The sequence below is a fragment of the Papilio machaon genome, chromosome 8, assembly GCF_912999745.1.
Source record: "Papilio machaon chromosome 8, ilPapMach1.1, whole genome shotgun sequence".
Lineage (NCBI taxonomy): Eukaryota > Metazoa > Arthropoda > Insecta > Lepidoptera > Papilionidae > Papilio > Papilio machaon.
In genome coordinates this window covers 6,615,560-6,642,458 of record NC_059993.1, presented here as the reverse complement: position 1 = coordinate 6,642,458, position 26,899 = coordinate 6,615,560, and the positions used below count along the sequence as shown (strand labels likewise).

The 26,899-nt window shown below is 34.5% G+C and overlaps 1 protein-coding gene across 2 annotated transcripts in view; it reads right to left on the bottom strand.

The window, feature by feature from the left end:
- Nucleotides 1-25,887, bottom strand: part of LOC106720323 (forkhead box protein O) — a 68,959-nt gene extending 43,072 nt beyond the window's left edge. For both annotated transcript variants that reach the window (XM_045678880.1, XM_045678881.1), the window contains exons 1-2: nucleotides 25,597-25,887; nucleotides 20,521-20,729 (exon numbers count right to left, since the gene is read on the bottom strand). In XM_045678880.1, coding sequence (XP_045534836.1) covers nucleotides 20,521-20,729; nucleotides 25,597-25,828 — 441 coding nt within the window. In that variant the 5' untranslated portion in view covers nucleotides 25,829-25,887. The remainder of the gene's footprint in view (nucleotides 1-20,520; nucleotides 20,730-25,596) is intronic.
- Nucleotides 25,888-26,899: the final 1,012 nt, after the last annotated feature.

The following is a 26,899-nucleotide window of genomic DNA, read 5'->3' as shown; positions in this document are numbered from 1 at the left end:
GGATCTACCACTGTTAATGGTAAAACGTATAACCACGTTAACGTCAATAATATCATTAAGCGGCGGTCAAAAGGTTAAAAATGTGTTTTACTAAACAGTGTCTAGCAGTATTTACTAGAGTAATACAGTAAAGATTTAGGTTTGGGATCAACATTTCAAGAAGTTCAAAAAAGAAAATTCAGACAATTTATTTACAGTGGATTTTACTGGTTTATTAGTAATGTTATACAAAATATAAGGTTTAAAAATTATAATTATAATGTTTCATTTCATTTAATAATAATAATAATAATAAATATATTTACAATATTATTAAATTTTCTATTTATTTTTAATACAATACCTATAGTGAGATTTTTTTAATTACTGTTTTAATATAAAAAGGCGCATATCTGTCTAAATCTAAAATAACCCTTCATCTGCAGTCTTTACTAAAATTATAAAGATGAAAGATTAGCATTTGTCACGAATAAACTAAAAAAACAACTATACCGATTTCAAAACTTCTTTTGCCATTAAAAAGCTACATTATAACTGAGTAACATAGTTTAAATTTATTAGAAGAATATTTTTTTAATTTCGCGCGGAGAAAGTCGAGGGCAAAAGCTAGTACCTCATGAAGTTACGTTAGATAGATAAAAATAAAATTATTGACAAATGTAAATAGGCCTGTGGTTAAAAACCTAAGACAGGTGCAGTTCTAGTCAATTATAAGGTCTCAGACTGTCTTTATTACTGAACGATGTCTGTAAGTCCAAGGACCTTTTATGTCCACTAGGCATTTCTTGTAGATATAGTTATTTTATATATTTTGGACAAAGCATGACAGTTCATTTTTTTTTTAATTTTTACAATTAATTATTCACCAACTTTTCCAAATGACACTGGCCGTATAATAACTTATCTTAATTAGCAAGGTGTTTTTACTGGCAGAACGGATGGCTGATATCATCAAAAGTTTGAGAATGTCAACTACGTCACAAGCCGCATAAACAGGACGAAAAATGGACCGATGGTCTGATCTAGGCTACGGCAGTCTATCGTGAACTGACTCTTCCTGCTCTTCCCTTTATAAATCTCCAATCAGGCTACCAATTCGTACAGGATGGTCTCTACAAGCATTACTAGTGATATTAAATGTTAAAGAACTTTCTTAAAATTAATATATTTGTTTTACGCATAACATTATAGAGTATAGTAAATTTGTACATCAGTCCAACAAGTACAGATCGTAAATTTAGAGGCATTACATTTGATATTAACCCCTTGACTCCAATGTTAGAGTCTATTTTATCTCTTAATATTTATGTGGATTAGTCATGGGTACGTTATCACTCAATTAATATGAAGACGGATGTTAGGTTATTGATAGGTGGTCAACCTGTTGTATTGTGCCGTATTTGTTATGACTTCGTCGTTCCAAAGACACCGTTTTCATTTAAAGTTCCAATTTCAAAGGCTAGAAAAATAGAGACTGATTATTTAACCGTTGGTTTTCACTTATCAAATATCTCGGTTTTATAACAGGGAATTTGAGAAAAAACAATATGTTTTTATTTATGGAAACAATATATCTTGTGAATTACATAGAAACTTTTAATTACGTATTAACAATAATAATCAATCTCAAAAATGCTATTATATTTTTTGATGGAACTATTTAATACCTAATTCACTAGAATGTTAGTTTTAACATCTTACAGAATATAAGGTTTTAATACAAAGTATATGCTAAGCGTTCGTAAGCTGTAGGCAGGAACTGTCCTGTCATTCAGTGTAATAACAATAACAAAATTTGAGATTTCTTAACATGCTAGGAAAAAAACAGAAACAAAGAGAAATATTTGGCTTTTAATGTATTATTAATTATTCTAGCGTCAAAGCAAATATTGTCGCACTTTGTCCATTATTAATAACGTCCGAGCGTCATTTGGTGTCCGTTTATTGACAAGGTGACCTATGATTTTATCTACCGATTGGTGAGTCACGCGAGTTGCCTGCATTAGTTGCTCCACACATTCCTAAGCCAGGCTAAATATTTACATCGGAAATTTGAAGCAATGTATGTATTACATCATGCATTAATTTAAAATTTAGCCATAGAATTAACTCTGATTTTCATATTCAGCTTTCCAATCTGATTCTCTGAACAACTGTTTGCGTCCATTTTTGTTGACCACTAACAAGGTGCACCAAATTATAGCAAATTTGATGATAATCCAGTCATGACTTCTTTATTTACTTCACATATTCCAACTGAAAAATCCTTACCTTCTTAATAACCTTCATAAGCCACGTTTCTATTTTGTTATTTAACTCTGATTTAACCAAAAGCAATAAAAATTGTAAGCCATTATTTAATGTTATAAATAACTTTAATGTTTGGTTTAGTTGTAGAAGGAAAACGATGGCGTCGCATACCGACCTCCTCGTATTATGTCAGTACTCACTTAATGTGTATATTTTGTTATATTATGCTAATTTGGTCGCAAGTCGAAAGGCTGTCGGCCTTGGCAGGCGCCACTTGAGCCCCGTCGACTATAACACTTATTAATTGTCATCTATTCCAACGTATCTCGATTAATTCCAATTGTGATTAAACGTATCACTTCTCGTTTAATTGATTTCTATTTCCACAAATTCAATATTTAACAATTTTTCTTAATACATTCACATGTTCATAGACCATGGTATGGTAATTACTTTTATTGAGACTATGAGAGAGAAAAATCTTGGGACTATAAGATTTTTTGCATGATAAAAATTCATTGAATATAATATTAGGTTACACGCCATAACTCAAGCAGCGTCTTAAGGGCTGTTCCACCATTGACCCAAAAGGTCCCTTGAAAATAATTGCGTTCCAATATTAAAGACCTGATGGTCTACAAAAGTTAATATTGACTTGTTAGTTAATATTGAATTGTTGACTACTATTTCACAGTAAAATTAACATTTTGACAGAAATTATTACGACACTATTTCGGGTAATTTTACAGTGTTTTATTTTTAAAAAGTACTATTAATACATACGGATAATATCTTTAATTCATTCAGAATTAAAGATCGCAAAGTCTATGTACTATAATTGACAGTAAATTTCATATCTACATTTTTATAGCCCACCTGCATGGTATCTACTTATTGAAACAAGAATGTGGACACACCTTAATACATCTCTTCTACAAGGCGCTCACGATGAGCAGCTGTCGCCCTCAGACAGCCTTAGTGCACTTTGTAAGGGATGTACATGCTGCGTCTACCGTCAGTAATGCGGGAGGGAAAAAGCTTTAGTTTTGTTGTAAACTCAACTTTCTTTAAAAAAAACAGTAATCGCGATTTACTAATAGGGTTGCCAACTTTAAAAACCCTAACACTAGAAACGACAAATAATCGACGACCAGTCACACTTGTTTCCTCCACCACACCTTGACTCCTTAACGGACGACAAAAATAAACCAGTGACGTGTTTCACACCAAACATACTCAACCGAAGTAATTGACGTCAAAACTGTAGCTAGATCATCATCATCATCCAAACCCGTCAAATACCGGTCAAACCTGAAAAATGGCGCTCGTATTTACGAAGCAGAAAGCATGAAATACTGATGTTAATTATAAGACAAATACAAATTATACAAGATTAAAATACTTGTAAACAAATCATTCTTTGAATACAAGATATTGTAGTTTTCGGTGTTAGAAACATCTACGTTGTTTCGAGCCTGTTACTTCTGCTTGTCTAGTTGACTACTCACAACTTTTGTTTTTCTTTAGTTTTATTTACAGTCTTTAAAATTTTATGTAGATTGTAGAAGACTTTCTCCGTAGTCATATGAAGCCTGCTTTTGTGCCCACATTTAGGTTAGGTTGCAACCATGGGATTTTAGATGATAGTGTTGTTGTAGCTAGTCGCAACTAATGTCGATAAGTAGCTGACTTGTTTAGCTGTTTTGTGTACTCCGTATAAACAATATGTTGTATGTGTGTACAGCGAAATGTGAAGCAATTTTCGTGAGTGCCGCATCTAATCTCGGTTCAACGCACGATAAGATCGATGTTCGATTCGCAAAGTATCGCACATATTAGTATATAGGTACAATGTCACTTACACTATACTATGAAAACTAATAGATTTATATAAGTTTCATATTTTGGAATTTGATTTATTTATCAATAAATGAAGCGTTATATTGCACAATTATTTATCATGCACGTAATTTCCGAAGCAGATTGTTATTCCGATTCGAAAACACAGAGCTAATTTAATGCACATTCTAAGTCGCAATAGAACGGGATTGGACGGTGTTAGGGCGCGGCGGTGTACGTATAGTGACGTGTTGTGACGCTGAACAATGTTTGTAAACATATCGAGACGTAAACAAGCGTCTTGTTTTCCAAGTGGTATAACTGCGGACTAACCACCATTAAGCTGTACAGCACTGCAAGGTAACATGCAATACTAAAATGCAACCGTCTGACTATGAATTTATTGGAGTTTGAGATAGTGTTTTGATTAAAAAATAGATCCTACATAAAGAAATGATCACAAAATAAACATTGTCCACTGCCAGTCGAGTAAAAATAGAAGAGATAAAATATATTTAATAATTACGGATCATGCGAAGTTCACGCGCTCACAATCAAAGCTATTCTATACTTACATATATTATCATCTACCTCGACTAATAACTGGCGCCAATAATTTTTGCGACGCAATTTTGTTCGCTATATATACGTCTCCTTCAATGTTACATGTACTTTTATGTATAACAGAATGTATTTACTATAGTTAAGCAGTTACTTGACCGCTTTAGAATTTACAGATCGACTTTTCAAACGAATGAACGTTTCATCCAAATATACGAAGTGTTAGATAATCCGCATTCGACCTTAGTACTTTGGACGCCGGGGAAAAAACTCCGAAAAGTGTGGTTATGCTAGTGGGAATAATCAATTTGCCTTTCTTATTGGTAAATAGTTGAGGCGGAACATACCAATTTTTATAATTTACAGGTCTCAGCAAAGACTTACATGAAAAAAAAAAAATTTAATACATCAAGACTAAATGTATATTATAGAAATTATTTAAGGCAATTAGCGAAGTACAAAAAAAATCTCCTTGAGCCCGTTTTAAAGGCTGCCAGCACCACACAATATTCGATACTACGTAAGTCTACTTATATAACAATAGTCCATTAAGAATAAAAAAATAGCAAGTACATTTGTGGTAACTTAAAACGTTATAAACTTTCACACTCATACGTTCAGCTCATACCTTAGGCCATCGATATAAATTAGACATTTTAGTTATAATGTGCTCTTCAACTCTTTATACCGCAAGCCGTGTAATTAACATAATCACTGCTTTGCGCGCCCGGTTATGCTAATGACGCTTTGATAAAATCGCAGTGGACATTCGTCAACAAAAGTGCCACGCGCATGTGCCTTTTCTACTACTACGAAATTTGAGTTTTATGACGTCCACTATCGCTCTTTGCCGAATAAAAGTAGAAAATTATATAAGAATAACCATTTAAAATTTAAATAACATAATTATGTACTATAATTACGAACAAACTAATCGGCCTAGTATATGCATATAATTGTTATCTTTCCATTCTCTTTATCTCAAGTAGGCGAAGTTACAGTGACGCTCCAATCAAAAGTAAACTAAATAAACTGCTATCAAAATGTAACATAAACAATAAATTAACTAATCGCAAGTTAAACAATATTGATATCAAGTGACGTATGATATTATCATTTATAATATTTGGCGTTATGTATTCTTCTCTACTCTTTTCTAACAATGTTGGCAATTCAACAGTTGTTTTTGTTAAGTTTGTTGATAATTCAATAAGAAACAAGATTGCAGTTGTTACTGATTTGCGTTATTTTTTTTTTACCGCGGTGACCAGTTTAATTTATTGCTGTCTCTGTTATTTTAAATAAATATGAGGGATGCCAAGATGTGTTATTACAAGTATGATCGCAGTCCAAACCCAGTTAGATATGTTGTGGTTTACGTATGAATGTTATATAACATTTATTATAATTTCTTATTTAAAAGTTGTTACTTATAAGTCCTTTTTTCCTGTTAGGTAGATATTCGACGAATAGAATATATTTACGCAAACGTTAAACTTTAAACAGAAATTAAGTTTTTCGGATTTTTTTTTTTTAGTACGTTGCCTTCGTATAAGTTCGTTTGCTACATTTTAAAGTTTTGGTTATTTCAAGTGTAAAAAATAATAAAAAATGGAAAATTAAATTAAATCAAAACAGATTTTTGTGGCCGTCAGTACATATGGAACGTAAAGGTCGCCAAGTGGGCACGTAGAGCACCGCGCTCGGAAATCGGCGATCTTCATATTCGTAATTTCGTGATTAACGTAATTAACGAAGATCCCAACTAATTGAGGTCGCAGTTCTAAATATGATGCCATACAAGATGCAAGAAACACTTCAGATATTTAGCATTGGAGTTACTATATTTTATATATTTAAATTGTTATAAAGAGAAAAGGACCGCGGATTTATTTTATACATAGCCATTTTTTGTAATAAAGCAAGGAAGAACTTTGAAATACCTCGGGAATTTAATTGTGACCGTAGCCAAGAGACAATTTTTTTGTAACTTAAATACAAAAAGCCTAGAAAACCGAAGGCCCTTGAGTACAAAGTGAACAGCCTTGGCGTATGATATAGAAGTGGCGTCTGTGGTTCTTTTAAAAAACCAAAACCGGTTCTACTAGATGCGATGGCTTGAAATGGAATTTTTCGCTCGGCTGGCTAACATCGGGTGGCTCGTAATTATTGCGCGTACGGAAATGCATCGTACGTACTATAAGTATAAGTAAGTATCGATACACGTACAAGGGCAGTTATGCAGCTGTTTAAAATTATAGAAGACAGCCATGGTGCAAAATAATTAGTTGAACTACTGCAGGCTTGCGCCGCTATGTAACTGGTAAAAGACAGACGAAATATAGGATGTAATTTTAAATTTTAGTCTTTATTTTTAATTTTACCCGAGACTATCCACGCGGAATTAAAAATAAATTGTAATAAACATAGCCTATGTCATTCGGTGACAATATAGCTTATAATAATATAGCTAAAGTGAAAATCTAGCCAGTTTTTTTTTTTTGACTTTATTCGTTACATACCAAATTACAAGTCTTTCCTTTTACAAATATTTTTTCCTTTTAATAATTTAAGTGTAGATTTTTATGCCTAAAGATTTGAAAACAATAATATACACGGAATTGTCACTATCATACCTAGAATTTGGATGACATCAATGCGGAGCCTACTCGTAATACTTTTAGGTTACACTTTAAAATATTTTATGAAGTATAATTAATATCAGGTGTTATGTAATTGTTTCGGGTGTGCCAAATATAAAATATAATTTTAATAGTAATGCAAGTAACTCATCAATGACTTTAAAATGTATCAAGAGTCAAGAGTTAAAATAAAATAAGTAACAGAAAAGGAAACTGTATAACAGGATGATAATAAAAATACAAGTTTATTGCATCTTAAAAGTTTCCGTCATTCGTTTGGTTTATATAGTCTTCAGATGATGTTACTAAGCGACCGATAGATAGAATTCGGAACGCAAGCTGCGAATAGCAAAGCAAAAAACGTGTCTGCGGCGCCTAAGTAACAACTATTTTACGAGCCGTGAAAATGGCTCGAGATGATCGCGAATATTCTAAACTGGTAATACGCAACACTCATATTTCCGATACGCGATTCGGTATTCGCCTCAACCGCGACTCATTCGACTAAATCCAATAGATTTTTTATTCATGAAACGATTGACGTTTGTATGTTAATTTTCAGTAGGTCCCCAGCTCGACGGATGAAATATTGAATTATTACAGAAACTCGGGATACGTAGAAGAGGTCTGCTCAATATTAATCCGCCCCCGCGCTCCGCTGGATTTCAAATAAATCCGTCCTGTGACAAACAAGACGTATAAATCAATCATGGCAAGGTGGCGTTGCCTTGCAGCCTCTATTGCATCCACCCCTCAAATGTTGTCAGCGTATATCAAAAGTCGAACAAATTTGTATTAGAGAATTTATTGGCAAGGTTAAAAAAGTAAACTCGTTACGAGTTTCAAATGCGATTGCGGTTTATTTACAACTTGTTTGATTTATATTACTTCTTTTACTTGTCTTATTCTCATTTAAGAATAGTCCCAGTTACAAAGGAAAGATGTTTGAAACTTTCTATATATAAACCATATCAAAATACAAGGTCTTAGTTATAGGTTATATAAAATATAAAAAGATTCACATTTACTGTTTAAAGAGTTTTAAAATACAGTCAAAATCTGTTATAACGACATCGAAGGGACTACTCATATTGAGTCGTAAAAACCGATAGTTGTAACAACCGGTGACAGGTATTAATAGGAAAGATATGTAATAACATTCAGCCAGGACCTTCGATTTTGGTCAATTTAACCGGTATGTTGTTCTAAACGATGTCGTTATAAACGGGTTTGACTGTATCTTGGATTTAAAAGCAATTTAAAAATGACTCAGCGATAGACACTTTTCAATTCTATCGCGGAATCTTTTTGCCATAAACTGTGGTAATGGACTTAAATGTTGAGAAATTTGGAAGACGTTTTCTTGGCTTCTTGCCGTATAAAGGAAATAGCTGGAATGACAAGTCGACTGTCAATATTCATGTTTATATTGTTAACATTTCACACATGTAGTAACTTAATTCAATAAACAACATTGTTTCATTTTTATTTTATACTAGCTGTGTCTGCGAATTCGTCCGCGTGAAATACTGTCTTCGGGTGACATTTTTTTAGGCTAATTATTTTACTTAACCGACGTGCTATTCTTTGATGTATAGATGTAGAAGAACATAGAAAGAGGTGTGCCAAGACTGCGCCAAATGTAGGTCCTGGGTCTCTGCCTACCACTCTGGGTTACCGGCGTAAATTTTGTTGTTGTGATATTTTACTTAAACTTATAAAAATTAAAACAAAACATATTAAACCTTCAAAATATTCACATAAACTTCATATATTATCGTCATTATCATATACAAACTTTCATCCCCTATTCCGTTTTGTTATATTGCAGTCTTGAGGGTAAAAATTCAAATGTCATATTTATTTGTCAAACTAGCAGCCTAAAAAATAAGTTTCAAGCATACTGCAAAAATAACGATTCTTCCATACAAATTTCCACCCCCACATACAACCCCTTAAAACCCTCTTTTCGCGTTAAAAACCACCCTTTGTCCTTTCTCGGACTCTAGATTAAATATTAGTAAGAGTAACAGGAAAAAAATATATTAAACAAACCATTCACCAAAACCTCACATATTTTCAAACATAATTTCATTCCCTATTGTTATTTAGCACTCTTGGGGGTAATTTTTTTCAAAAATTTTATTTCATATTTATTTATATCAAATTAGCAACCTTAAAAATAAGTTTAAAGCTTCTGACTGTAAAAATGACGATAATTCTATACAAACTTTAACCCTCACTTTTAACCCCTTACAACCCCCTTTTCGCGTTAATTTGTAGCCTATGTCCTTCCTCAGGCTTTAGACTATCTGTGTACCAAATTTCATTTGAATCGGTTCAGTAGTTTTGGCGTGAAAGGGAGACAGGCAGAGACAGAGTTACTTTCGCATTTATAATATTAGTAATAGTAATGAAGTAAGGATTAGTATAACTATCATCTCGGGTTCAAACCTCTTAACATTTACAAATGTTGGTAAGAGATTTTGACCGTAAAATGATTTTCAGAATTTCACAATAAACGTTTAAGCATTGTCTTTGTTAAGATGAAACGTGAAAGAAAAATCCGTGAATGTTTATTTTCGACATAAACATCTTCTAAAGATAGTTACACAAATTAGTTTCTTTGCACGTTCCTGTCGTAGCACTATTATCATTTTTTTACTAACATCGAATTACAGTCTAATTTGTTTCGGTTTCATAAATAGCTCACAAATTTTGCGATTTTTTTTTCGAAATATTTACTTCACTTTAATCGTGTTAAAAAAGTAGAAATTATTATGTAACTGATGTACATATACTATACTGGTAAATAACAATAACAAAATAACAACACGAGCGTCGGGTTATCACGCGATACCGCGGGACAGTCGCGAAAAACAACGTCCAACTTGAGCTTATTTGATATCCGATAGACTCTTGTTCGCGTTCAACATTCCGACATTTGCGCTACTCGACGCTACACGCACTAACAGTTGCGGGTTACAATAAACAGACACAAAAACATAACACATAGGAACTAACTGTATTCCGTGACTTTGTCCATCTGATTTATTAGTATTATTTAACTAACTAGGGTGACGCAGCGACCCGAAGTGGGTTTTGGCTGCCAACAACCAAAGTCTCCACTTTCCCCAATCCCCTGCCATCTTGCTCCAGTCCCGTACCTGGAGCTCTAATAGATCTTTATTCTTATAGTTTTATTTAACAAAATTATTTTTTCTTCAGCTTTGTTTTTATGAAAAAACATCACTTGTTTCAAAGAAAATTGATTTACAAATTAATTTACTAAACAAGACTTTATTAGTTGAGGCTTTAGCTTCCACATGAGATACACCTGATTTAAACTAAACTCCTCCCCTAAGATCAAATCCTTAATCAAATTTAAATTCAACAATATAAAAAAACTATCAATACTCCAAGGCCAAAAGCAGTGCGATCACACCTACCGTTATCATTCTCAACGAAATCCGAGATTCACTCAAGCACGCTATACATCGCTTTCGATGCTCCTTATCATCATTGAGTACATCTGTAAATAGTTATATTTACGAAGCAATAGAGATAAAACAATACGAAGTCGATATACGCTGTTACGACTGTTTTTTTTTATTTCAATAAAATGAACCGAATACTACTGGCACAAACATAATATTAATTTGCTACAAGGTTTTTAAAGTTATGAGACATCTACGATTCAAAACTATAACATACATTTTTTTCAGTTATATTGTTAATTTAATCTAAAAATATACACAGGTAATTCGATCTTGCAAATCATGCTGCATATAAAACTGCATGCCTCTCCAATTATTAAAGTATGACAGTTGAGCGTACATAAGTAATTCGATGACTTCATATTAAATACATAATCTAATGAATTTAAGCGACAAATTGTAAGGTTCATTTAGACATAATCCGGAATCGTACGAAAAACGCTCGGCAGTCGCTTCCGAACGCTAATGTATTTCCCAAATTATACGTTCGTAAGATTCCGGCTTATGTATTAATTAAGATAGTGTTTTTTAGTTTGTATCACACATGCACATTTTCAGTGAGAATATTATTTTATTTTATATAAAAACTAATTTACAGCCACCGGTATGTAATTGACAAAAAAAAACGAAAACGTTTATCATCATATTTTATAGATAATAATTGAAAACGATATTGTTACAGAGGCATTTTCCGCAATGATATCAAACATACAAAGCGTAATTGTGTCAATGTCTTTGTTATCACTTCGATACCCCCAACAAAATATTAATATGTTCATATAGATGATAAAAGTATGGCCCTGACCCGAAGGGCTAAGAAGGGATCAGGGATTTCTACTGTGAGTTCTTTGAATATATACAACACTTTGTTAACATTTATATTAATTATACAATTTATGATGTAGGTATTGTTAAATCTTTTCTCAGGAGGGAAGTCCCGAATTGACTGTGTGAGTTTGTATGAATATAAGTTCCATTGTGACCTCCCAGAGTGACGTCATTCGATTTGTATTCTCCTAAGTGTCTTTTTTTTAATAAACAATTAGTGTTGTTTGTATTAAAACCAAATGTGCATTGTGGGCACAAGTATTGTCTCAAATTAACTTCCATACTAAATTCATCGAAATTAAAAAAATCCAACGAACTTATAATAAAAATGACAAAGACTCGAATTAGGTACCTATCTATTTTTATTATAACACTTGACACGTAAAAGGTGTGTAATTACAAGTCGATGCTTAAATGTATATCAAATTCCTAAGTATGCTCTACGTATAATATAACTACAATTACGCACGATCTGCATTAAAACGTAACAAAGTGCAACGAATGACCTATCGCACAACTCGTCGATAGAAATAAAAATATCATTTAGAAGCAATTAACTCGAATGATAAACGCCGATAAATATATGTTATGTGAATAATTCAGTCTACAATTTTATATTTTAAAAGAATTTGCAGCTGGCATAATGATGTGACTAAATTCTAACTTAAATTATGGTTTGAAAACCATGCTGGTTTTAGTTGGACGGAGAAAATTATCAAGCGCATCAAAAACATGTCGTCCCTATCATTCTCTTTTTAAAAATAGAGATAACAATATGTTTTTGTATAAATAATTCGACATTAGAAACACACGTTTAGATATAAGTTGCAGAGATTCTAGAAAAGAAAACGAGTAGTTAAAAATTATTTAATATAGGGAACATACCCATACTACGTGACCTATTTTTTAAGATTTTTCGACCCCTCCCTCCCCTCGGTGACCATTCGTAGTATATGCCAAGACCCCCCCCCACCCCCTTTAGTTTTCACGTAGTAATTCATAATTATGATTTTTAATCGTTTCACAGGCAAAAATTGAAAAAAAAATAATTTGACTCATACTCATCTTTATTGCATAAGACTGCAATAAAGACGACTTCCAAAACACATAAAACTTCTTGTAGCCTCCTGGATAGAATCCGCAGAGGTCGCACGCGAGACAGGTTGTCCACTGCACCACCATGCACCAACTGTGAGTTTACAAAGCGCTAAACACCGCGCTATATTCGAATATAGGTCGAAAAAATACGAGATTTCTCTCATTAAAATCGACTACGTGACAAAAAGCTGAACCAAGTGACTGACCGTAGTATTTTAAAGACTCCCCCCCCCCCCTTAACGGGTCACGTAGTATGGGTACGTTCCCATACTTAGATAAAAATAAGCAATGAACCTAAAGGGTAGCTAATAGTAAAAACTAAACAGGTGACAATAAAAGTAGCAAGTTAAAGAAAATTATTTTGTCAAAGTAGACATCGTGTTGACCTTTGGACTCCGACGGGTTTGCAAGGTTGCATTATAAATGGCATGTTTTAGTTATTCGACATTCATAAAACGTACAACAGTTTAAAAAAAGGTAAAAATTACATAGAGATTCACTGAAAATATTTGCAATACATAGTTATTATATATAACTCGTACAGTTCAACTATTTGATCTCAAGTCAATTAGAATAATAACTTAATGAAACCTTGTGCTAATAATCCACAACTGACAGCGATAAATTTTAGTTCTATCTCTAAATTAAACTATTCACAAATAACTTATATTTGAATTCTTAGGTTTTATACTAGAAGTAAGTTAAGTTGACTTGGTATCTATAAAATATCGAAGTAATCACTACCGGTATGTTACGTAAATTTTACGCTTGTCAACTAATGCTGCGTGGATATGGATAAAAAAAAAATTTCTGAATTCACAAAAAAAAAACAATAAACTCAATAAACTCCGGAGACAACCTATACACTCCAGAGAAAATTGCAGATCGAATCACAGATGTGATACACACATATCGCCAAAATACATTACATCGGGACCGGTCAGGCAAGAAGGTTAAATAACTTCCAACTGAAATGAACACACAACTTATAAAATTGTGAACAGAATAATACATAGATAAGATATAAAACAGATAATTTAACAGCAGTTTCCCCACTTTAATAAGGCTCTGCATGAATGAGAGTCAATACTGCGTTATCAGAGGGAGAATATGCCTCTGTGTAAATACAGTATTCATTCTTATCGCGGCAAGATGGCGACAGTGTAAATCAATGTAACCTCAATTACTTATTAAAGAAAGGTCTCGGTTGGAAATTTCCAATTATTAGAAAATAAAGTGGAAAACTATTTTGCCGTTTGAAAACGAAATTGTGCTTTGATTACGGTTAATGGTGTAATTTTCTGTAACCATTATGAGGTTCTCTTTGTCCAATTGTTTGTAATTAACTTATATTACGATTAAAGTATGCTAAATTAAAAAAAAATCTATAATATATAAAATTCTCGTGTCACAGTTTTCGTTCCCGTACTCCTCCGAAACGGCTTGACCGATTCTCATGAAATTTTGTGAGCATATTCAGTAGGTCTGAGAATCGGCCAACATCTGTTTTTCATTTTTTTTTTAACTGCAGACAGCTAGTGTTATATAAAATACATGATCATCATCACCTCCGGGCCTTTTACCCTTACTAAGGGTAGGCTCCGAGCCCCTCAGTGGGGACGTTTAGTGAGCTGATGATGATGATGAATTCCGCCCAGTTGTGTTCATGTCCAGTTCTACAATGTCTTGACAATTTTTATATTTCCTTGTTTTAACGCATAAATAAAATGATTATAAAGACAATCATCATGAATATATTCAGATATCAAGATGCATGTTTGAATGATACAATAATGCACGATCACACAAGCACCACTGTTCCCTATGTCAAAGATTACTGGATCAAGTGCAGTGCGTATCGCACATTGCTTGCCCTAGTTTAATGTCGTGCTGTCTAGATAACGCTAAATATTTTACATATGCTTCCTCACTTATTTGGGAACGTTTTAACTGACTGGAGTGGCGAATCAAGCCAAAGTAAGCCTTGGCCTCTGGTTCCGCGCCACCTCGCCCAGTGTAAGTCTTATTCCGTCTTGTCTTGTCCGTATCATTCAACTATCGTTAAACTTGTATTGATACATAATAATGATTGTCGGTGATTTTTTCCAATGAAAATTTTTGTACACAAGCGTTTCGGCAGCGGAAGCCGACAGTTTTGTTATTTCTGTAGGCCTAGCACGAATATTTGCAACGAGAGCCTTCGTACCGCTATTGTCAATTATTTCAAAATTATTATGAGATTTTTGGTGCACTTTACGCCCGATAATTTGGCGCTGCACAAATTTTATTACAAACTTTGTCGATGACGATACTGTGGCATTTGATACAAATATTCGTGCTAGGCCCACTGTTCAGGTGATAACGTCACCTGTAGGTACTGTATCAAGAAACAAATGACGGTGTTTATATTTTGTGATGTTAGTGTTGTTAATTATTGTGCAAATGTCCAGTATTAGTTGAACCATCAAAGTTGTTTTTCTCATTTCCCATAAAAAAAATTAGATTTACTTTTTGTTTTAATCAAATATAATGACTCAATATCCATCTAAAGGATCCACTGATTCACCTTTCTTTTAAAGCAAAACATTGTTCTGATTTAGAGTCCAGTTTCCATTTTTATTTTAATTAACCAAAATAAAAAAGTCACGATACGGTAGAACGTTTCTCATCTTATCAAATTTCAATTTTCTTTAATGATCGCTATTTAACTTAAACTTTATATTCGATATTCGATTCGATTCTGAGGCTACGGTTACTGGATTTATAAAACGTGCCTTAATGCAATCTGAAGATTGAAAAAGAGGAACTTAATCCTTAAGCCTTTCGTTGTTATAAGGATTCGCGTTGAGATTTCGTAGAGGCGTTTATAACGGTGTTTAGTAACGGTAGAGTTCATTTGCTATTCAGTCGGACTAACCGCGACATCAATACGAGGAATACGAATTTTTTTTGCACAAGCTACCAACACTAATTCCATATCCGGCCGGCAATCCAGAATGTATTGTCTTAGATCCTTTAATATGGTTTTTTTTTATTTTGAAATTCGATTTTTATGTATACATCTATTGTGAAACGAAGGAATAAAATCCTGGCAGTACACTTTATGAAAACCTGATCACGTCTTAAACGTTTCGTTGGGCATGACTTTTTAAAAATCTTGCTACTCTGTGAATTTTGAAAAATGAAATGATGATATTCCTTTGTTTTAATTTTAATTAAGACGTAAGAAGAACATTCTTTAAAAGCAAAATATGAGTCATTTCCTAAAATATTTTACATTTTGAATCTAAATCATTACAAAGCATGTACATCTATAACCAGGAAGAAATAAAAAAACTGTTCAATTGCTAAAATTAGAGAGCACATGTCAATTATTTACAATTTATTCAAGTAATAATTAGGTAAGCAGCTATCTCTTTCATTCTTCAACTTGACCGTTCGTGTAAGAGTATGACGGAGAGCATGTTAATTGTCCGAGCTCGTGAGTGAAAAATGAATCATGCGAATAAGGACCTTATGCTAAAGACTTTAAAATTTAATATTGGTAGGGCGCGACGCCGCAATGAATATATTGTATGCGTAAATATTCCATCAATGGTACAAGTCGCTGTTCGACGTTAGCACGGAGACTAAAGATATCTAAAAATATTATGTTCACAAATTATGTGGGCCTAGCACATATATTTGCGACAAACGGCTTTGTATCGGCATCGTCGATCATTTAAAAAATTAGTATGAGATTTTCGGTGTACTTTACGCCCGATTGGGGTATCCTTATAAAAAATAAATTTAATATAAATTTTGTCGATGACATTTTAATATCTTGTCTATTACAGTGAAACCTGGTTAACTGAGACATCAAGGGACCTGCAATGTCGTTTCACTTATAGAGGTATTCCACTTACCCAGTGTCTCCAGTTCCCACTTAACCAAGTTTCACTGTATATAAAATTCTCGTGTCACGGGGTTCGAACTTGAACTCCTCCGAAACGGTTCAGTAGGTCTGAGAATCGGCCAACATCTATTTTTCATAACCCCCCCCCCCATTTAGTTTTTTAACTACGCGCGGACGGAGTCGCGAGCGACAGCTACTTTTAATATAAAATTTGTCGTCATTCGTGAAAGGCCCTGGTCCCTTGAAGTGTACCTGTATTGGGTGGCTTAAATGTTAATTATAAGGACAAAATAACGCCATATGGTACCTACTGATGTAACATAAGACTGATAGACCTTGAAAACTACATGTATGTGTGCATCCGCTTATGTACATACAACGATATTTTGAGTGCTTTTTTGTTTTATGGAATAAATTATAAGCAAATAAATTGATCCATATATTTTTAACTAGCTTTTACCCGCGACTCTGTCCGCGCGGAATAAAAAATAGATAAGGGGGTAAAAATTATCCTATGTCCGTGTCCTGGTTCTAAGCTACCTGCCCACCAATTTTCAGTCAAATCGATTCAGCCGTTCTTGAGTTATAAATAGTGTAACTAACACGACTTTCTTTTATATATATAGATTATTAGATCACAGAGCTGTACTCGTGACTGACGTTAGTCAATTCAGATACTTTAATTCCTATAAGTAGGTAAATGAATCCAGAATTAAAAATGATGACCATATCTACCACTAGTGATGCAGATTATAGAAAGAAGAAAAAATTACAGATCAATTCAATACTAGAGAAAACCCGAAACCGTGCATATATGTGTGGATGCATTAATATAGAAAGGCGAAATGGTGTGCAGGCAGCAACGGTTTTAGATGCGCTATCACCCTGGGCGAGATAACAATGTTGTCCTCTTTTTATACCTTGCCTTTTGGGATGAGAGGAGAGGGGTTCCCCTTTCTGAACAGCGTCCTGGGCAGTCTCCCAAACGGACCTTACCCTAATGCCGGCCCTGTGTGCGGGATCGCACCACGTGGAAATCGGTAACCTCTATGTACCCTTCTGGATTAGGTGTGAATTATGTTGTATTATAGATATAAGAATGAGAACAAGATGTAAAATAATGTGATAAAAATGTCCATTTATTTTGTGAAGAATGTTCATCCTATTCGTAGTGTTTTTATTATCATTAATATCGCTCGTGGTGCCTCGCAGTGAGATAACATGGTGGCACTGCGCAGTATCACAAAAATAGTTAGTTTTCAAATTATAGTAGGATTCTATTGCGTTTTTTTTAACGAAATGCGGTGTTTGATTTTTTTGATCCGCCTACTACGCTACTTGTACCCCATTAATTAGTACAACAAAAATAAAAGCTTGTAAAAAATATTTCGCACTTAGATTTCTTTTAAGAGATTTCTGTTGCGTTTTATTTGAATTGGAATCTGCTGCGCAGATATTTAGATATTTATTGGGCATTGCAAATTGAAAAACAAAAATTGTCATAATGATAAGTGACGAGATTAAGCATTTATTACTATAAAAGTTAAACTTGAGAACCGAATGAATACTCGTATCTCAGTATACTTAAAAAGTAAAAAACTGCACTCAATTATTTACTAGGGATCTTAAATCTTATATTCTATATCCTACAACTTAGTATAAATTGATAGATTGTTAATGAAAAAAGTTAACTTATATAGTTGACTAGCTGACGCCCGCGACTCCGTCCGCGCGAAGTTAAAAAAAAATTAAAAATAGATGTTGGCCGATTCTCAGACCTACTGAATATGCTCACAAAGTTTCATGAGAATCGGTCAAGCCGTTTCGGAGGAGTACGGGAACGAAAACTGTGACACGAGAATTTTATATATAAGATATACATTTGCGAACTATTCAACATGAAGTATCTCAAACAACATGCGAACCAATATGCGATCGCCAATAGTCCACATCCTGTGACTTTCCTTAAATGTGAAGAAATCGATAACATACGTCCCACGCGCGCTTCCTAATTAATCAATCGCGAAGATTCAGCGAAAAATAGTAAGTAAATTAGGAAAACAAGCGCTAAAGTACATACGATATTGGAATATGAGTATACTGCAAACGACGCGTTGTCAACACTTTAGTTACGCAATTTGCTTAGACATCTAATAATTTTCATGTATGTAGTTGTAAAGGATATTGACCTGAAGCCAAGCTAAATGTTCCAACAACTACCAAAACATGGTTTGACAAATTAGAAGTAATAAGTTTTTAGCAAGTATAAGAAATACTTCGGACTTCAGTATTTTGTCAATTCTTCTGAGGGGCCTATTATGTACATCTAACGAGTAAAAAATTAAATAGATTTTCTCACATCAAAATCATCCTACATTACAAAGGTTAATAAATGAACCACTTGTTTTGTTTATGCGACAGTCAAATGTATGAAATACCATCTTACATGGCGAGATGCCACTGTTCAGTATAGGACTATAGCCAAATGATTCATAGCCAATAATGGTGTTTAATATAATTTTTAAAATAATAAATATGATAAGATTTGACTGATAATGCAAAATACGATACAAAACCAGAAGTTTACAAACAAACATAACTATGAAGAAGGGAAAACGCTTCAATAAATCTTTAACAATTATATTGTCATTGAAAATTTACATGTCTGTAAAACCCACATGCTTCATTGACAGAAAAACAACCTATTTTGAAGTTTCAGAAGTATCACTTTATGATTTTAATACAACGGAAAATTATCAGAGTTTGTTAAAGTAAGAGAATGCACCGCAAATATTTGTGTTTGTACTCAAGATATCGGCCATAATAAGCGCAGTTGGCAAATATCTATCAATAAATCTTCAAGCGTCTCCAAATTATAGTACCGAATAATTATATAGTAAATAAACGGTAATCGTTACTTTAATGTGCATTGAATTAGTAATTCGCGTTTTGTTATATATAGTTCTATTATTTTTAAAAGATTCCAAACGACAAGTTTTTTATGGACATCATTCATCATCTCCTTGACCTTGTCCCACCTACGTAGGGTCGGTGCACCAGGTTTCCGTTCTCTGATGAATCTATCTGCCGTCATCTCCATTGTCACCCCCTTCTTGATCAAGTCATCTTTCACGCAATCCATCCATCTCTTCCTAGGTCTACCTCTACCGGTGTAACCCTCCACACTCATACTTAACGTTCTCTTTGCCACATGTGATTCTTCCCTCCTAATAACATGCCCATACCACGCTAACCTTTTACTTCTCAATTTTTCTACTACCGATGCTAGTTTCAGACTTATGGACATCAATGATATCAAAATAAAATTTCGAATGTAGCTATTTAAAGTCTTGTTTAAAGTGCGTTCAGTAGCTGACTGGAAAAGTCGGTATCAGTGTTTGCCATCTATTATAACGCGAGTTATTTTGAGGGTAGTGATGGCTAATTTAAGACTAGTGCGTACTTATAATAATTTTTAATAATTACGTTCCTGCATAAAATGAGACTGGATGTAATGAAGTTTTTTTATGCATCTATATAAAACGTTTAAAACATAGCTGTTCACTTTAACCTTTCAACCCAATCCGGTAATAATAATGGAATAATAGCCCGAGCCGAGGCTCCTGAGGGAGCCCTCGAGACTAGTTACTCTTAAAACAAGGTTTAGGCTAAGCGCCATCTGCGCTCGGCCACCTCAAGCCCGGTGAAACTGTAAATGCCTCCTCAAGGCAAACAGAAAAAAAAAGCCTTTCAATGTATGGAAAATTTACAATACTTAACCTCCATGCATTCTAGACGTTTATACGTTAAAAAAATTCAATGATAATACAGAACGTTACAAGTTTTGTATTAAACAGTACTAAAAAAAAGAAAACAAAAACCATCGGATTTTATAAAAAAATTCACCTACCTTCCATCCAGCCGATGAGTTACTATCACCCTTATCCTTGAAGTATGGCACATTCTGCACCATCCACTCGTAGATCTGCGACAGGGTAAGTCTGTTGTCTTGCGCGGAGGTGATGGCTTGCGTGATGAGGTCCGCATAGGAGAGGTTGCCCCATGCGTTACGCCGGGACGAATTCTTCTTGCCCACCGGCGTCGGCAATGGAGGCGCACCTGGTATGCAGAGAATAAGATAAATTCAGCTAACACTGACTATATTTTATAAAACATGCGACTCCAACATTCTATTGTCGACATCGCTAGTGTACTGTAAGATCTATGGAAGTGACATCATTTTGGTTAGTTTAACAGTGGTAGATCCAGCAACAACAATATTTGTTGGGTGCACGAATTGGCCGGGTCGACTGGTGAAATACCACGACCACACAGAATACAGGCGTGAAGTGGAAGCAATTCCGAGTCCTCTTTCCCTTACCACCCTTTTCTTATTAGGAAATGATGGTTGGGGGAAGTGGATTTGGCAGAAGAGGGGACCGTAAGCAGGAGAAATATCCTCTTTCTGTGCGTCCTTCCGTCCGTCCTTCTCCGTTGATTACGCTACGCATCTGCATTTGCGGATGTCTATAGGCAACGGTCACCTCGCTATTGCGGCGAATCCAGGTAGCCGTTTGCCACCTTATAATATATAAAAAAAAAGATTGGAAATATAGTTCACACTGATGTCATGTTGGTAAGAGCAGTAAAATATTATAAAGAATTAAGTAAAAACTATTTTAAAATGGGTAAGCCCTTTCAAAATAGTTTTTACTTTATTCTTTACTTTTTTTACTTAATTTTTTAGAAATGGAAAGGGAAATGTACTGTTTTCCGTATATCCTCTTTTCTGTTTATTAAAGGTAAGCAACGCGTCTACACTCATTAGCTCTTTGCCTAAGGGAGTGGTCACTTAACATTACTGTGACGAGCTTGCACCTTTGCCAAATTTACTATTATGTAATAACAATGTTCTTACTTGTTAAACAAAATAGTAATTATGTGCTATTAGACTTACATTAGCTACCTAGCTATTAAATTATAAAGTTAATGTGACACGATTACATCTAAGGTTGGATGAATAAAAATATTTTGGACGTCTTGTCTTTAAATGTTAAGTCATATTTTAAATATTTGTTTTTTACTATTTAGGTTATTGCAGATAAATGATGTATTGAACGGCCTTAAAAGAAAACAAGTTTTTTGTAATAACAAACAGTAACAACTTGAGTTATAATTACAAACAGGAATTCTCTCCAACAGTTGATATATATTCTTAAATTTCGTTTCTAAAGTAATAGTTATTAACTATTCTCTTTCATACAAAACCTTTACTCTTTAGGAAAATATCTACACATATCGTAAATGTTTGAATGCTTCAATAAAATGGTACGTAATTTATTTTACGGAAACACTGTGTTTCATGCAATGAAATATATTAAATGAAAATGTATTCGTAATACGTATAAAACTAAAAAATAAAGTAACACAACGCATTTTATAAGCATTCGCCCTTGAGAGTAAAGATTATGGAAATAATATTCGAATCTCGTGACTATTTTTTTATCGTTTTCTGCAAAACAACTGGACCCTCGAATGCAACGAGCGACGTGTGCATGCACTTACCATATAAACCGCAAGGATATTCCAAGGTTCTTCATTTATGTTATGTATTTACAAAGATTCAAATAAATGAAATAAAAGCAGACAAGAAGCATTTCCCTGCAAATATTTTAATGATAATTGTCAGTAGCGTTGATGTTTTCAGCGAAAAAAAATGCCATTAAAATGTAGTTGAAACTAGTTTGGTTACAGTGTGTATGTAGGTAACAAGTCGTGCATTTCTATTTGTGAGCGTTTTCCCGTGTAACGATAAATAGTAAACAATAATAACCATATTTTTCTAATATTTGAGTAAGAACAGGATTGATATGCGTGAGAAGGCAGAAATATAAAGAAAATTTTTATGCGGACTAACGGCTGCTCCTAGTAATCGAATTTTATAGGATCGATCCGATGATTATTTTAATTTAAAAAATACCATACACAAGCACATCAAGGTCGATTATTGTTTTATTTTTCACTTTTCGTAATTAAAAATATCAACTAAAGTGAACATATTTACAATCAGAGTACAATGCCCGTTTATTGTAACCGCAATCGCTGTGTCCTGCGTAGCAAGTCTGGATTGTAGGAAAATTATTATAACTTTATTAGTGATGTCTGCGTAATTATATCATACTCTCGGTAGACTTTTCTACAAACATTTCAGTTTTTTAATCAAGTCTTTCTTTAATGGCACTTAAAAATACATGTCTGTGATATGTGCAAAGATATAACAGAGGGATAAGCACCAACATTTGCGACACCAACTTTTGTAACAATATCTAAGATTTGTTGGTGCATAAAACTATTTTATGTTTACTGCTGGTAGGTTCGCTGCACAAATTTTGGTATAAATTTTGTTCATGCCGTTACAAAAACATTCTCACGAGTGTTCTGTTGACCTAGCACGAACATTTGTGACAATCGTTGTCGACAACATTTATATTGAAATTTGTGTGTATCAAGTGTAAAGTACAACAATAATCTCGTACTAATTTTGACATAATTAACAATGACGATACAAAGGTGATTGTCACAAAGATTCGTAATAGGGGCATAGCGCTCAAATCGTTTTGTGAATGATGTATCTTTACAGTGTCGACCACACGTCACTTTGTGAATGAATTCTTTCGATATGCAATTTGCCGACTATTTAAAATTCGACAAGGCAAATTACAAACGGGCAGCATTTTTTGTAGGTGCGCAAGATACAATATAAAACAAAAGATGGGTTTTTATATACGTTTGATTTCTGACATTATTAAGGCAAACACGGTGGATTTACAATTAAACAATTTCTATGGTCACTGTCCTGACTATAATTAGAACACATTACAGAATCTATCTTTACTGAATCTCCTCGTTGATTTTACAACATAACTAGCACGGTATATTTTTACAGTTAAGCTCCCGGACGACGAACAGAAGCCTCATCTTTTTCAAGGGAATGTGGTTGTGCTTATTGTTAAAACGATTTTAATAAGAGAGGTGACATTTGATACGTATTTTTCACCGAAATGTTACAGACAGTCGTCTGGCTTATTATATTTTCAAGTTAATATCTAGATGACGTAATTTTTAAGTTGATTTTCGAGGGATAATTAGGAAACATCAAGATGGCGCGAGACGAAGAGGGCTGGGAGACGTGGTATGTAGAAAGTTTCCGATCAGTACTTGATATTGCTCAGTTTGGTCGTTAACGAGTGCTCATTAACCAGTTTACTTTTTCTTAAATGTATATCACTTGAAAAGTATACTGCACTAGTGAAAGTACCCAGCTTCGGCTCATAATACATTTAAAACTTAAACAAAAAAAAAAACAAGATTAAAATTGCGCTACGTCCGTATTTGAGGACTGTTATTAAAATCTGTTTTTTTACAGCAATTGTATTAAAATGTATATTGAAATTTTATTAATAAATAAGTCATGATAATTTTACTGGCATTAAAATTTTACATTTCACTTTATGTTATGATAAGAATGAGTAACATTTTAATTGACATTGTTCCCTTTACTCGATGAATTATTGTTTTAACTGATGTTAATTCATTCTTTTACCAGATATAAAAGTCATGGGCATTTAACTGATATTTGATTTTTTATACCTTTTAAATACTTTTACCTTCAGTTTACAGTAATATTCCTTAACTTTGCAAACCAAAAAAAAAAACTTAGAAAGTGTTTAAGTTACATTTTACCTAAAACATATCAACCATTTTATTACGCTGATATTAAACGTTACCAGAAATTATGATTATTCAAATATGATTTGCGTATTATTCGGAAATTGGATGTTGACAAATAAATAAAAAAATAGATATCTACTTATACCAGAAGCAGCTTTGGCGTATGTATATACATATTATAAACACGTTCATGTCCATCTTACCACTATATAGAATAAATACAAATGTTTGGATGTATGTATGGATGGATATATGTTAGTTATCTCCAGAACGGCTGCAAGAATCTCGTTGAAATTTGGCATAGATGTAGAACATAGCCTGGAAGAACACGTAGACTACTAATTAAGTTTTTTATTCCGCGAGGACGGAGTTGTGACAGTTGTGTATATAATATAGTCGAAAGGTTAAAACAAGTGTCTAACTGTATTTTTTGGAGTATACATATTTAAATATAAAACGACACACTACCAATAGCGACTGCATGGATAGGTAATGTAAATTAATACGAGTTTTAATTATTATAAATACCTAGGTATCTTGAAGTTTTTTTTTTTTTTTTTACAAAAACGTATTACAAAACCTTTTCGAAATAATGCAATTCAAGTGGATATTATATGTACCTATGACAAGAAAATTTCAAACAATTTCATAGTTATATCACGCCTGCCTTGTTTGTTTATGCGAATGCATAAGATATTGATAGTACGCTCATGTATTTTAATTTACCAACAGATTTAAGTAATACGTATGCATGCCGCTTATTTGGTATTCGTCTACCGGTATTACATTATTTTATATCATTCGGAATAAAATGAATAGGAAAAATACATTGAATATATTGGAATTTTTCCTAATAGAAGTAGGAATGTTCGTTTATAAACGGTTTTATTTCTAACGAACGAGTCCTTTTTTATTTAATATTTGGTGATATTTTGCTCATTATTAACCAATTTTATATTCGATATTTACACGTTATAAAAATTTTATTTGATTTAATCGATATCATATACGTCTTCAGGTATTTTAGACTTGTTTTACAACAAACAAATATACTTTATACACTCGCGTCATCCTTATCAAAAAAGTAAACAATTCATAGTGACCTCCGTTGTTTATTTGTGATCATAAGTAGGTATAGCGATGTTTTTTGTTTCAACGAATTTAATGATTCGATCTGTCTACGTGGGCGACCTAAATAGCTCGACGTATCGCAAAGATATGACCCTGCCATCAATAAGGTGACAAAATTATTTACCGGTCAAGTTCTGATTGGAGTTTTTCTTCGAACTGGAATCTTCTGCCGGGTCCACGTAGTTTTCGGGCCGGGGCAGCGGCCACGTGTTGGAGCGCGCGCGCGTCTGCGGTTCAAAGCCCACCTCCGCGAGCTCTCCTAGAGGCTCCAAGTCCCCCATCGTACCCTCGATCTCCGATAGCCCCGTCTGCGAGGACCATGGACTCTGATAACCACCGCAGCCCGGTAACGACATGTCCTCGATGTTTACTCGTATAACCGTGGAAATGTTTAGCAGGGGTTAATTAAGAGCGCGCTCACCGGCGCCCGTGCACACCACCCGTTACCATCACAACGCTTTCGCGGCTGTCGCACGTCGCACTTCTTTCTATTTCCAGAACGTCGTCGCAGTCGAGCGGCGGCCCAGAGAGGTTATCTAACTTCTCCTTATCGGCTGTGTTATACGAAGCCAATAACATATATCGTCTCGCTAACGTTCATAAACAGAGACGTGCACGAAGCGTATCTGCCGTCGGGCTGCTCCCGAGAGGTGATTTTCGCTAAATATAAGCGCGGAACGAGGCGGGGGCGGGGCGCGCACCACGTGAGCGTTTACGCGCCGATTTTCCAATTCATCACTGGCGGGCTAGAGGCGCGATAACCTTGTAACGTGGCTCGCGATACGGCGTATCGCCGGCCTACGATGGTCACCGTCGCTTATAGTTCCGGAGATCACTGCGTATATTCCAGTTCGAACGCACTTAATTTTCGGCACCAGTACCGGTTATCACTTAGTCCTTAGATTGTCGAGGGATAAGAAAAAAAGGTTATAGAACAACAACAGAACACGGTGCGTCCACGCGGTCGTCTTAGTTCGTAACTGCGTAATAAGTGTAAGTAAAGTGCGCGTGGCACAACGCGTCGTCTTCGAGCGCGGACAGTCGCACGTACACTGAACTAAACCGCGGCTCGCGGGCTCGGCGGGCGTGCGAATTCCGCGGCGCGGCGACGGCGGGGGGCGCGCGTGTGTCGCGGGAGGCGGGGGAGGGCGGCGATAGAACGGCGAGAAGTGGCGTCGTCGTGTGATGACTGCTCTCGGTAGTCATCTCGTCCGCACTCGCCGCCTCTCGTTTTAGTACGGAATTCTTTCCACGGTTTATCGGCGCGTAATATTAATAAAGAGCCCCCATCGCGTAACCTTGCACGCGAATTGTATCTACGTACATTACACTACCTATACACGCACTACATTGCCCGTCGCTGGTCACTGTATGAACAGATCGCCGTAATTAATGTTCTTAAACTTTCTGCTTAAATTATAGACACA